This window comes from Microplitis demolitor, chromosome 5 (assembly GCF_026212275.2).
Source record: "Microplitis demolitor isolate Queensland-Clemson2020A chromosome 5, iyMicDemo2.1a, whole genome shotgun sequence".
Lineage (NCBI taxonomy): Eukaryota > Metazoa > Arthropoda > Insecta > Hymenoptera > Braconidae > Microplitis > Microplitis demolitor.
The window spans coordinates 55,001-67,231 of record NC_068549.1 but is presented as its reverse complement, the minus strand read 5'-3'; the positions used below and the strand labels follow the sequence as shown (position 1 = coordinate 67,231).

Below are 12,231 nucleotides of genomic sequence, written 5' to 3'. Positions count from 1 at the left end.
TAATTTTTATATCTTTCGATACAAAAATAAAATAAAATATTTATTATTTTTTTTTTGTTTCTTCTTGTTGACATAAATGAAAATTTTATAATTAATCTAGGGAACAACGAGTTCAAGAGTTAGATAAATTATTATATCAACAGGTTTGCGTGCCGGATGTGGTGATTTTGAACCTCAAGTCCACTCATCAAAGAGTTATAGAGTACTGGATATATGATCGATAATCCTTTTTCATAATAATATTTAAATTTTTAAACACAATTGTTATATTACTGATAAAAAGGTGTTAAACTACAATAGTATTTTGCTAAAATTAACAAATGATATTGTCATTTTTATTTATTTTTTTTTTTTTATTTAAAGATAATATATAATAAATTAAGTACAAGTTTTTTTTCTTAGTTTATTATTATTTATATATTTATACAATTATATAAGCCGAATATTATACTTTTTTAGAGATTCCAGTATCACAGAATTCCGTACGGTTCACCATTAAACAAACTTTTTTTTCTTTTATAATTATTACAATATTGTTGATATGATTTATTATTACATAATTGATTATAATTTTAATTTCGTACAAGTATTTACAAAAAATTATTTTTTTTTTTTTTAATCATTTACATTTATACGTTAATTAAATTGAATATACTACTTATTATTATTATTATTATTATTATTATTATCGTCTTTTTTTTCTTTTTCATTTCGTTTTATAATAAGTTAAAGTCATAGAAAATTTTAATATATATATAAATATGTGTGTGTATATGGTTTATTGTAATTTTGGTCTTCATTAAATGTCATGTATTGAAGTGATGATAAAATGGTCAACATTAATGTTAATTTATATTTTATTTAATGATTAATTATTGTCATGCAGAAAATAATACTAGATTGATTATATTAACTGTATAATTATATATATTGTTGTTTAATAGGTATACATACTATCAATTAATGTACCAAGTAATAAAATCAACGGCAAGAGCGACACTACCTTTATTTGTGTGTGTGTGTGTGTGTGTGTGTGTGTGTGTGTGTGTGTGTGTGTGTGTGTGTGTGTGTGTGTGTGTGTGTGTGTGTGTTGTTTTAAGTAAAATCAGTAATTGATAACCAATTACTAATCAAGTAATCAATAAATAGACAACAAAAAACTTAAACAACTTGAAATTACTTGATCTATCAATAACAATAACAACAATAATTTTTTTTTATCAATGGATAAAATAATAACACACACAAATTAATAAGCTAAAGTCCCGATAATTAGTTAACTTTAAAAATAAATAGTTTGTTATGATGATTTAGGTGATACATTGACAACCATTATTATATGTTATAAAATTAATAATGTTTGCATGATTATTTATCTCACCTAAAATTATTTAATTAATTAATTATATGTTATCTTTTATCATCTTTTACTATTAGATTTATTTTTTGGACTGTCGAGGAGGACACTGTCATTTAAATCTTTACGTGGTCTAAGTATAAAATTAAGATTATGCTGAGTATTAACTGCGTAGTAAACATTTGCCGAACTAGGTAATACCATTTCTCTATCAGGTAATATTTGGGCAAGTGTATATTGATCTGGACTACCTTCAATACATAATTTTAACATTGCATTTCTTATAACCTGTGGTGTACGTTCATTATTAGATAACATTATTGATTTATACATAATAACACCTTCAGTTTCAACATTATCTGTTTCAATAGTTACTTTAATAATATAAAAGTCTGGTGAAATTTTATGTGAATTACTTGGACTTGATAAACCAATTAAATTTTGTGTACTACTACCATTGCTAGTTATATTTAACATTGTTCCATTATTAATATTATTATTATTTATGTTATTGTTACCTCCTTCGCCAGAACCTAAACTGACGTCTAAGGAAGGCAATGATGAACTGGAAGACGAGCTAGACATTTGAGAGGGTGATGTTCGTCTATCTAGTGAATTATGGGGTGAACTTGGAAGTGAATCGAGGTCACAATAAAATTGAGATGAACTTGAACTGGAAGTTGATGCAAGAGAATCATTTTTACGATGACCTTGGTGATTTTTTTTCTTACGATGTTGAATAGTATTATTGCCAGGTGGTGGTGATTCTATTTGACAACTGAGTTTATAAGCTTCACGATCATCAAGAACAATTATTGAATGAAACCACTGATCAAACAGTAGATCTGTAGTAAAATTATAAGCATTAGCAGCACCTTGAAGTAAACGTATCCGTGCAAGTACTTCAAATTCTTTTCGTCGTTTGTCAAAATTTATCAGTCCTTCAGCTACTGTATCAGGTATAGCGGTGTCAATCATTGTTAAATCTGTTAAAAATGTCCCAAGATACGGTATAGTACCATATGATATTTTCTGTAAATTTAATAAATATATATATATATATATAGATATAGATATAGATATATATTTATATATTATTTTTATAAAAAATTAAAATTTATTTATATAAATATACTAACACCGGCATGAGTATTTTGTTTTTGGAATATTTTTTGCAAATGTCGATCACTTCTTCCAGCAGTATCGGCAAATTTAGCAGTACCCTCTTTTATTAATAATTCTCGTTGGGTCCAAGCATTATTTTCTTCCGAAAAAATTCTCTCTAGCTCCATAAAAATTTCATATTTATCACGTGGGATATATTGCCAACATTTTTCTAATCTATAAACCGGATTACTTTGTAATCCAGAAACTATAGCTTTTAAACTACTAAAATTTTTTAATATCCTCAGTTCTTGAGCAATATCAATCCAAGTTTCAATTATTTTAGCACGTTCTTGTGATTTTATTGATGGATCAATTAAAATTGTTGATATTACTCGTAATGATACGGCATTAAATTGATTAACAGTTGCCAATACAGTTGCAGCATCATGACTGCGTGATCTATCACGTCGTGACCATACGGCACCTAAACACTGATGTGCTATTAATTTTTTAAACACATCAGCATCCATACGTGTCAACTGTTCAGCAAAATGACGATGTGGTACCTCAGGAAATTTATATCCTCCATCTGATAGGTTATCATCACTACCAAATGACTCTGCTGCTGCTGCTGCGGCTACGGCTACGGCTCCTATTTCTACTTTATTATTTACTGGCCCATTAAATCTCCCACCATTTTCATAAATTATACAATTATCTGTAATAATAAATATCGAAAATAGTAATGGATGTATTTTTAAAATAGTTAATTTTAAATATATCTAATGATCCAGTTGAATGTAATAGACCTAATATGCTAATAATTTACATTATGTTTATTTTATTTATTTATTTTCAATCGTAAGGTTTGACTTCTTTCGATCATATACAAAATGTTTAATCATAATTATTCCGGGATAGCGCGAATGCAGTCCCAACTGACAAAAATTTTACACCCGAGATATCCACATCAGGAATATTCGCAAAGGTCAGCTCAACCGGAGTGCAATGGCTGAGCCTTGCCCTGGAGGAACCGCCTTATTGATCCCGGTAGCCTCTGCGTCAGGTAAGTATGCTAATACGCTATCAACAATTGTTTATAATACATTTATAATCTGTCTCTTACCACGAACAAATAAAAATAATTTAAACCATGTGTCGGATGTTTTGTGCACTACCATAAAATTTAATATTAAATACAAACTTGTACTTGTATAGAATAGTATAGAATATGTTACTTGTATGGAGAAAAAATAAAAAATATATTTTTTAATACATTTCTTACCAATTTCATCTTGACACTGAAACCTATGAAGACGATGTCTTGTTTTAAGTTCTAATTCCGACCCAGGCAGTCTTCGATGTGTAAAGTCAAGTAATCTTGTAAGAAGTTGATGATTTGGTGGTGATTTCCAATCACTTGGATAAGCATCCAACCATACATGTAATGCCTGTATCAAAGTTTTACGATGCTGCTCTGTAGTTTGACCATTTTTACTGTCATTAAGATCATCGTAACGTGTCAAAAGTAGTTCTAATACTTCCCTTGGAGTTGTAAATGCACGATATGTTGCTAAAAATACATTTATATAAGTTGATTCCAATTCTCCATCATCATTAGCAAGACTTTCAACTAATTTCTTTACTGTTCCGGCTTTTAAAAATCGTACACGCACTGTCTCCCATTCAAGATGTGAAATTTCATCGTCTGAATCCTAAAAAATTTTATAATTTTAATTATCCATTATTATATATTTTTTATTATTACTTTTTTTTTTTTTTTTTTTTTTTTTTTTTTTTTTTTTCAACTTACTGATGTTGTAATACTTTTTGTTGGTCGATGATATCTTACTTTCTTCAGGTACACTGTATAAATAACTCCATCACATCTTTCCTCGCCCCATAAACGCCACGTGGGCTGAAAATTTTTTTATTATTATATGTATATAATTTAAAGATTTTGTATTTTAATAATTATAAGTAATCAACCTTGGAACGCTGACCATGATGGTAACTTTTTTTTTTTTTTTAAATATATGTATAAATTAATTATAATATAATGACTAATAATTATTTATATATAATAGTAAATTATGTTTTTAACATAATTTAAGTAATAATTTATATTTTTTAAAGAATAGACGAGTATATTTATATTTTTCCTTTTTTTATTATTTATAAGTATGGTGAATTATGACCCAAGGTTAAGAAAAATATATATATATATATATATAACTATACGTCTTGAACTCTATATAGCAAATGAAAAAAAAAAAATAATAATAATAGTAATAATAATAATAAATAAATAAAAGACAAAGTACAAAGGCATTCACCCATTACACGTGTGAATCCCATTGGATATAAAGCCTTGTTTCCGGTCAGGTGACGTGTAATTGCTCATTTTAGCCCCTCCCGTACATTTTTCTTTAGATTCTTATCAGTGCTACCAATACACGACACGACACACACACACACACACATTTTATTTAATTTTTTTCCTTTTGTTATTAAAATATAATATTTATTGAAATAAACAAAAAAAATAAGAAAAAATTGAAATCTTTCATGCTGACAATAAATTTATTTATTTATTAATTAGTTATTCAGTTAGTTGGTTATATAACAAAAAAAAAAAAATAAAAATAAAATAAAATAAAAAAAGAAGCTATGAGTTATGAATTATATTTTATTACCTGGTGAAAGTACCACTGAGTGGTATCATGCTTTTTCTGTGTAACCGGCTTGCAAGGTGTGCACAATAATAATGGGCCAAGTTTACACGGTGTTTTATTGACCCGATGAGGGGGTAAATGAGGTGGAGGAAGAGGAGGAGGCCCTTGAGGCAACGAGGGACTCAGCCCATCATCCCCCAACGTAGGCCACAGCATCCAGGGTTTCTTCAGTCACCTTTATTATTATTATTATTATTATTTTTTATTTTTAATTACTTTTATAATTTTTCTACAACCGACATTATTATGCACATATCATCCAAATTTATTATATATTTTCAGGTAATTTTTATTGTTATTACAATTAGTAATTATTTTTTTATCTGTAAAAAATTAAAAAATTTTGTTTTTCTTATAATAATAATAATAATAGTAATTTATAGTTTGTTAATAACAATCAATTTTATCTAGTGTACACGAGTGTTATGCACAATAATAAATTATTAATTAGTTATTATTGTTATTATTATAGCTAGAGTTAAAAACAAAAAAAAAAAAAATAAGTAAACAATAATTTATCAACTATATACTCTAAACTAAATTTAAAATTTTTAAATTATTCTTAATAACTTATTTTTAAAAAAATAATTTAACCTAAACTATTATCGATTTTATTTTTATGACACATTTAGCTTAATAAAACTAATTATATATGAAATTTACTTATTATTAATGATTATAGTATGTATATATATATTTGTGACTCATATATAAATTGATAAGCTATGTGACGCCTTGTTATTATTTAGATAAATTTGTCAATTAAATATATATGTGCCTGTTACAATTTAATGAAATTTAAAAATAAAAAAATAATTTTATTATTAATGTCAATGATTATTAATTTAGATTATAATATCCAATATCACAGTGACTTACTAACTGATTTTCATATTCATAACAAATAAATAAATAATAACTGTTAAACTCTTGCATAATAACTAAATAAAATTTATATATATTCTACAACTATAATAATTTAATGTTATGTTTTGTGTTTTAGTCTATAATAAATGTAAAAATAAGATTTTATAAATGGAAGAAATAAAAAAAAAATGATTGGAGAGATAGATACAAACAAGATGGAAGATAAACACGCATTAGACAAAAGAAATAAAATAAAATAATAACAAAATAAGCTCAAGATAAATAAGAGAATCCGTTAATAATAATACTATTTTTTTTAAATTTATTTATTTATACGGTTGATGTTATTATTATTATTATTATTATTATTATTATTATTATTATTATTATTATTATTATTATTGTTTAATAAATTATTATTTTAAGATTTAGAAATACATACACCAAAAATGAATTACTTTTAACTTTTTTTCTTTAGGTTCTATACTTATGACTTGCAGACAACAGAAAGGGTTACTAAATTATTTTTAGACTATCAAAATAGATATTATAGGATATTTTGTTAGATATTTAAATTTAATAATAAGTAAATATTTTATTTAAATTATTAACAATTTATCTATAATTAGTATAAATCTAAATTGTGAGGTATTTTATTATTAATTGATGAATGTGTATACTGAAGATGATTGATAAAGTTAAATGTTTGTCAAGGTTTTAGTTTGAGGTAACATTATTAACATTAATCGATTTGTATTATGTACCCTTGAGTAATTCATATATATATATATATATGTGTCATTTTAATTTTATAGTAATAAATTTTTTTTAAAAAAATGCCATGGTTTGTTTTTAATACTTTATTTTAATTTTTTTTTATATTTCAAATGAATCAATTACTCTATTGGTTATAAACTAATAATATATGTACATCCATGTTATCACAAAGGTTAAAAAAAAAAACAAAATAACAAAAAAAAAAGGTATGCTGATTAATAGTAGTGAAAAAAAATATATTATAATGCGCAATGAATTTAGTCATCTCTTTTACTGTACACGTGCTCTACTCTTACTATAATACTTATTATATATAATATACGTTCATATGTACATACCGTACATACATATTGTATTTTAAACTCAAACCTTGAATTTTACTCTACAGTATACATATATATGTATTATATACGAATGAATGTATAATAAAACCACTCTCACGATATACACACTCAACATACAAATACATACACACATACTTAATATTAGTTGAAAACTTCAATTTATTTAAAAAAAAAAAAAAAGGGAAAAAAAAAAAAAAGAAAAACCAAATCCTATAAAACTAATGTACTTTTACTTTTTATACTTACACTGCATACCGACCAATGTAAGTTTAAATTTTTTAAAAATATTACTAACTATATTTATATATATAGATATATCGGAGTTTATAAAAATCCGCGCCATAATACACATGCTTTTAAAACTCACGTACTCCGTACGTCTATTTTCTTTCATATTAACTGTAACAATAATACACTAATTTTAAAATCCATAAACTAAATAAATGTAAAAATTTTAAAAAATACTTAAATAAAACAAAGTTAATTAAATATTTAATAATATTTAAGAGAAGGAAAAAAAAATAAAAAAAGTGACTCACATACTCATTACGACACAGTTTATATTCAATGTAAAATCAATTCACACATCAGTCTTTTTTTTTTTTTTTTTTTTTTTTTTTTTTTTTTTTTTTTTTTTTTTTTTTTTTTTTTTCAAGAAATAGTAAAATATAAATTAATTACACACGTTAAAATTATTTGTTATTAGAAAATAAAAAATTATCCGAGTTTTATTAATAAAGTGATAAATTTTAGTGTTTGTTTAATGAGTTTACCTTTTTGAAGTAAAATATTGAAGATCCAATATTCATAAAATATTTTTAAATTTGTGATAACACTTTTAGGTATAATAAAAACAATAATAAAAAAAAGTAATAAAAGGGTGCAGCAGAGTGTTGTAGGTGATACATTTATTATAACTTTTTAAAATAATTATGTGTGTATTAAAAAAGAGAAAATTAATTATGTATAGAGCCTTGAGGACTCGATAGTTCTCGATAGTCGACTGAGCGGCTGACGGGCTGAGTCGCCTAAGCCCAAGTCCCAAGTATGCGGGAGTAAACGCGTGTAAGCGCAACTGAGAATTGAGAACTGAGAACTGAGAACAAGTGAGAAGTGAGCGCGAGTTTTTGAGTTGTTTAAAGAGTTGTCTAGACTTTAGACCCTATACTATACTATTTCTCTTTATTCTCTTTATTCACGTCCATCCTTCTATCATCTGGTTATCGTTCGGTCTAGTCGTCAATATTATTATTATTATTATTATTATTATTATTAATTCATGTTTATTGTTAATATTAATTTAAAACAAAGAAGTCAAAAAATTAAATCTTTTTTTACTAGTTATGATAATCAAGAGTTCCATGTTATCATTGTTTATATTTATAGCTGATAAAGTTGTTTGTTAATATTTAAAAAATAATGATCGCTGACGTTGATATAAAAAACTAATTGACGTCTTAAATAACGTCATCGTTTCTATTCTATATAGAGTATGACGTAATGTTGCGTATTTTATATAAAATTATCAATATACAGAAATAATTTTAATTTAAATATAAATAAAAATTGATGATAGTACAAACGTCCTCTTATGTCAGTGTATAGTTTATAATAATAATAAAAAATGATCGAATAAAATTATCAATAATGATGTACCTGAAAATCAGAATGTTTTTCGCGCAACGAAAATAAAAAAAAATTCATGTGATTCGACTACTTAAGAGGTAGTTCCGGGGATTGGGGGGTGGTCTAAGATTTCCGGCTGATTCCGGCATACCAGCATTTATATGCCAAACATTTCAGAAATTTAGTCATTCAGTAGATTTTTTACTCTCTTAAAATTAATCAGTGAAAAGACCTGTAAATCACTCTCAAGTATATCACTGATTCAATTAGTATCTTGTATATACTTGGTACTATTTATGCAATTAATATTCACTAATAAAGCGTATATACTGATATCAATTGTTATAATAGTAATGTTAAGTAATTTAACTTTAGTAAACAAATAAACGTAAAGTCTAATAATTATAATATTTAATAACGATTTTATTAAGTTAATATGACTATGTTAAAAAAAATCGATTTAACACCTTTCAAGTCGGATAAAGATAAAACCGTAGTAAAACAGATCTAGTGGCGCAGATAAGTCTATACTAGTCGCGATCGTAGTTGGTTGCTGGTTGCGACAACATACTGTTATGTGGGCTTTCTTTTCTCTATACTACTTTCATTGTAAATTTATATTCAATAGGACATTTTTTTTTTTTTTTTTTTTTTTTTTTAAATAATACTTAATACACTAGATAATGTTAAATATTAAAGGTCATGTTATTAATAAAAAGCGTATATAAAAAATATCATTTTTATTAGCTTTTACTAAAAATATACCATTAATTAATAACCTTGAATAATTATTTTGATATTGTACTAGTTAAATGATTCATAAAAATACTCATAATCTTCTTTCATGATCTACAATTATTTCTTGTCATTATTATAATTAAGGAAAAACGAAATTTTTTAAAAATCTTTATAGTTTTTAAAATTAATTAAATATTTTTATGACGTACATCTTTCTTACTTTTCATTCTCAATAAACTAATTATTTATTCATTTATTGTAAACAGTATATATTCAATTTTGTTTCTGTTGTTGTTAAATGCGATGTATGTATGCAATCCTCCCACTTTTATTTATTTATATATATAAGTGTTGTGAGTAGTATAGTGTATATACATTATATATTTAATTATGTTGACCGAACGTGAGAATTTTTTAACTATTTTATTTACAACAATAAAAAATTGTTGCTACACTAAGATATATTTGTTTTAAAATCTCTATTTAGAGGCTACAAATCAGTGCTATAAAATATAATTTATTACTGTAATTTTTCATTTTTTAGAATAATAATATCAATCACAAATAAATCAATACATACTATTTTTAATAAATAATCAATATTGTATTACTCATTAAAAAATTTTTTTATTCGCTTATAAATAATATATGTTAATTTAAACTTAAAATATTCAACAAGAAAAGGAAAATAACTAGGTCATGTTCTAGAATGCAAAAAAAAAAAAAATAAATAAATAAACTTTCTCATGTATATAAATCAATAACTTATTAGTTTTGTTTTTATGATTATCCCGAATGATTTATAATCAACAATTGTCAAAAGAAATAAATAAATTTTAACCAGTTTGAAAAATAATTTATATATAAATATTTTAAGTATTGTTTTGTTATTAATATAATTAATTCATGTCACGTGTTTTTTTTTTTTTTTTTTTTTTGGCGCTCCAAGGTGAAAACTTAAAAAAAATTCCAATCTCAGAATCTTTATTTTTATTAAGAAATAAATAATAATAAAGGATAAACTGATATTTAAATAATAATTGTAAACTTACCAAAGAATCGTCTCCATTTTCAGTGGTCATAGCCCGTATTCACAAATTCGTACTTCATCATCCTTCTTTTCTTCTTCTTAATAAATAAGACAATAATTTATCATTTACCATATCACTAATAGTTAACAACTTATATTATTCGAATAATAAATTTTACTTTTAATTATAAAAAAAGCGTTTAGTTATTATTAAAATGATTAATAATAAATTTGTCTTGTATAGTTGGTTATATATTTGCACCTGTCATCCGGCATTGTACGATAACAAATAAAATAAAAATAACGACAATTTGACGTATCAGTACGTAAGTGAAACATCAGATATAAAGATTATCATTTTTTTATGACTCGAAAAAATTTGTCTAACAAGTTAAATATTATAATTTAAAAAAAAAAAAAAAAAAAAAAAAAAAAAAAAAAAGAAGGGGATACTGACAGAAACGTCAACGACACGGCTTTCACGTAAACTCATATAAACTGTATCTATTGTTGTTATTATTATTATTGTTATTAAATTAAATATTTTATTTAAGTATTTAATAATAAATATAGTAGGTGATTAATTTGAATAACGTAAAAACAAAAAAACAAAAACAAAAAAAAAATGATTTAATTGACACAAAGGTTGATCCATATGATAATAAACCCAACACACAAAGTTGTATCACCAACTTGTAGCACTTGAAACAATTCCAGCGGTAACCGTCAGATACCAGTATCCACAATTCTATACAGGTAACACAGCTTAATACAGCTAAACACAGCTAAGACAAGGCCTGAGCCTTAAAAGAGTTACAAGCTGACGCCATTCTCTCTCTCTACAACAGATCCCCTCACCTTTTTTCCTCCTCTTTACTTTTTTTTATTATTATTATTATTATTAACGTTTTACACTATACTATTGTTAGCTAATAATAATGATAATAATACTTTATAATACCATATTTATATGTATACTATTCTTCAGTATTGTATGTATACAATAATAATTATACTTTGTACTTTACCTCTCCCAAATAAACTCAAAAGTTGTAGATCAGTGGTTTGTTGGTTTGTAGGTGGTCATACACACATACATATTTACATACAGGTAGTTTTTTTTATCTTTTCTTTTTCCAGTTACCTGCTGCTATTGGTTTGAATAATCTAGGTCATATACCTATATGTATATATTTAAAATTGAGCGGGAATTTTGAAACGATATTAAATATAATAAAATAAAAATCTACCATATTTAAAATTAAAAAGGCAAAAGTAACATTATTTAATCCTGTAAATTAAAACCGATATAATATTATATAAAAATGTTAAAAATATTAAATATAGAGATTGTCTATTATTATTTTTATTATTTTAAATAACAAAATCAATTTGCAATAAGTACGCATGCGTGTATCATCGATCTTTTCGTTATATTAGTGTTTAAAGTGGAGATTTTAATGCTAGTGATATAGAAAAGTTGTAAAAAAATTTATTTAAGATTTTAGAAAATAAGTATTATTTAAAAATAATGTCTCTCAAACTGCATTCATACAAAAATATATAAATTTAATTAATTAATTTACAATGAAAAAAAATTTTTTTTTTTTGTTTAATATTTTTGCAATTTTAAAATAAACCATGTTTATA

General features: G+C 24.4%; 1 protein-coding gene and 1 non-coding gene across 5 annotated transcripts; both read right to left on the bottom strand.

Annotated features, from left to right (window-relative positions):
• Nucleotides 1-381: 381 nt before the first annotated feature.
• Nucleotides 382-11,696, bottom strand: LOC103575256 (ral guanine nucleotide dissociation stimulator). Of its 4 annotated transcripts, none has more exons than XM_008554969.3 (6): nucleotides 7,961-8,344; nucleotides 5,161-5,374; nucleotides 4,278-4,382; nucleotides 3,750-4,179; nucleotides 2,497-3,182; nucleotides 382-2,389 (listed from the first exon to the last, which is right to left on the bottom strand). In XM_008554969.3, the coding sequence occupies exons 2-6, from the start codon at nucleotides 5,353-5,355 to the stop codon at nucleotides 1,421-1,423; spliced, it is 2,385 nt and encodes a 794-aa protein (XP_008553191.1). In that variant the 5' UTR covers nucleotides 5,356-5,374; nucleotides 7,961-8,344; the 3' UTR covers nucleotides 382-1,420. The 4 variants fall into 4 exon arrangements, with proteins under 4 accessions (XP_008553191.1, XP_014297178.1, XP_014297180.1 ...); XM_014441694.2 differs by lacking the exons at nucleotides 5,161-5,374; nucleotides 7,961-8,344 and adding exons at nucleotides 10,604-10,679; nucleotides 11,610-11,696 and having other exon boundaries at nucleotides 384-2,389; XM_014441692.2 differs by lacking the exon at nucleotides 5,161-5,374 and having other exon boundaries at nucleotides 383-2,389; nucleotides 7,961-8,343.
• On the bottom strand, nucleotides 3,376-3,538 carry LOC128667897 (U1 spliceosomal RNA). The gene has a single exon (XR_008403811.1). It is a non-coding gene; the product is annotated as a U1 spliceosomal RNA (small nuclear RNA).
• Nucleotides 11,697-12,231: the final 535 nt, after the last annotated feature.

What these genes read in the sequence shown, in the direction of transcription:
- LOC103575256 (XM_008554969.3), bottom strand. Translation starts at nt 5,355, where the DNA reads ATGCTGTGGCCTACGTTGGGGGATGATGGGCTGAGTCCCTCGTTGCCT. An exon ending in CTCAGTGGTACTTTCACCAG is followed by an intron (nt 4,383 to 5,160) that starts GTAATAAAATAT and finishes AAAAATTTTCAG; the next exon opens with CCCACGTGGCGTTTATGGGG. An exon ending in AACAAAATACTCATGCCGGT is followed by an intron (nt 2,390 to 2,496) that starts GTTAGTATATTT and finishes TTAAATTTACAG; the next exon opens with AAAATATCATATGGTACTAT.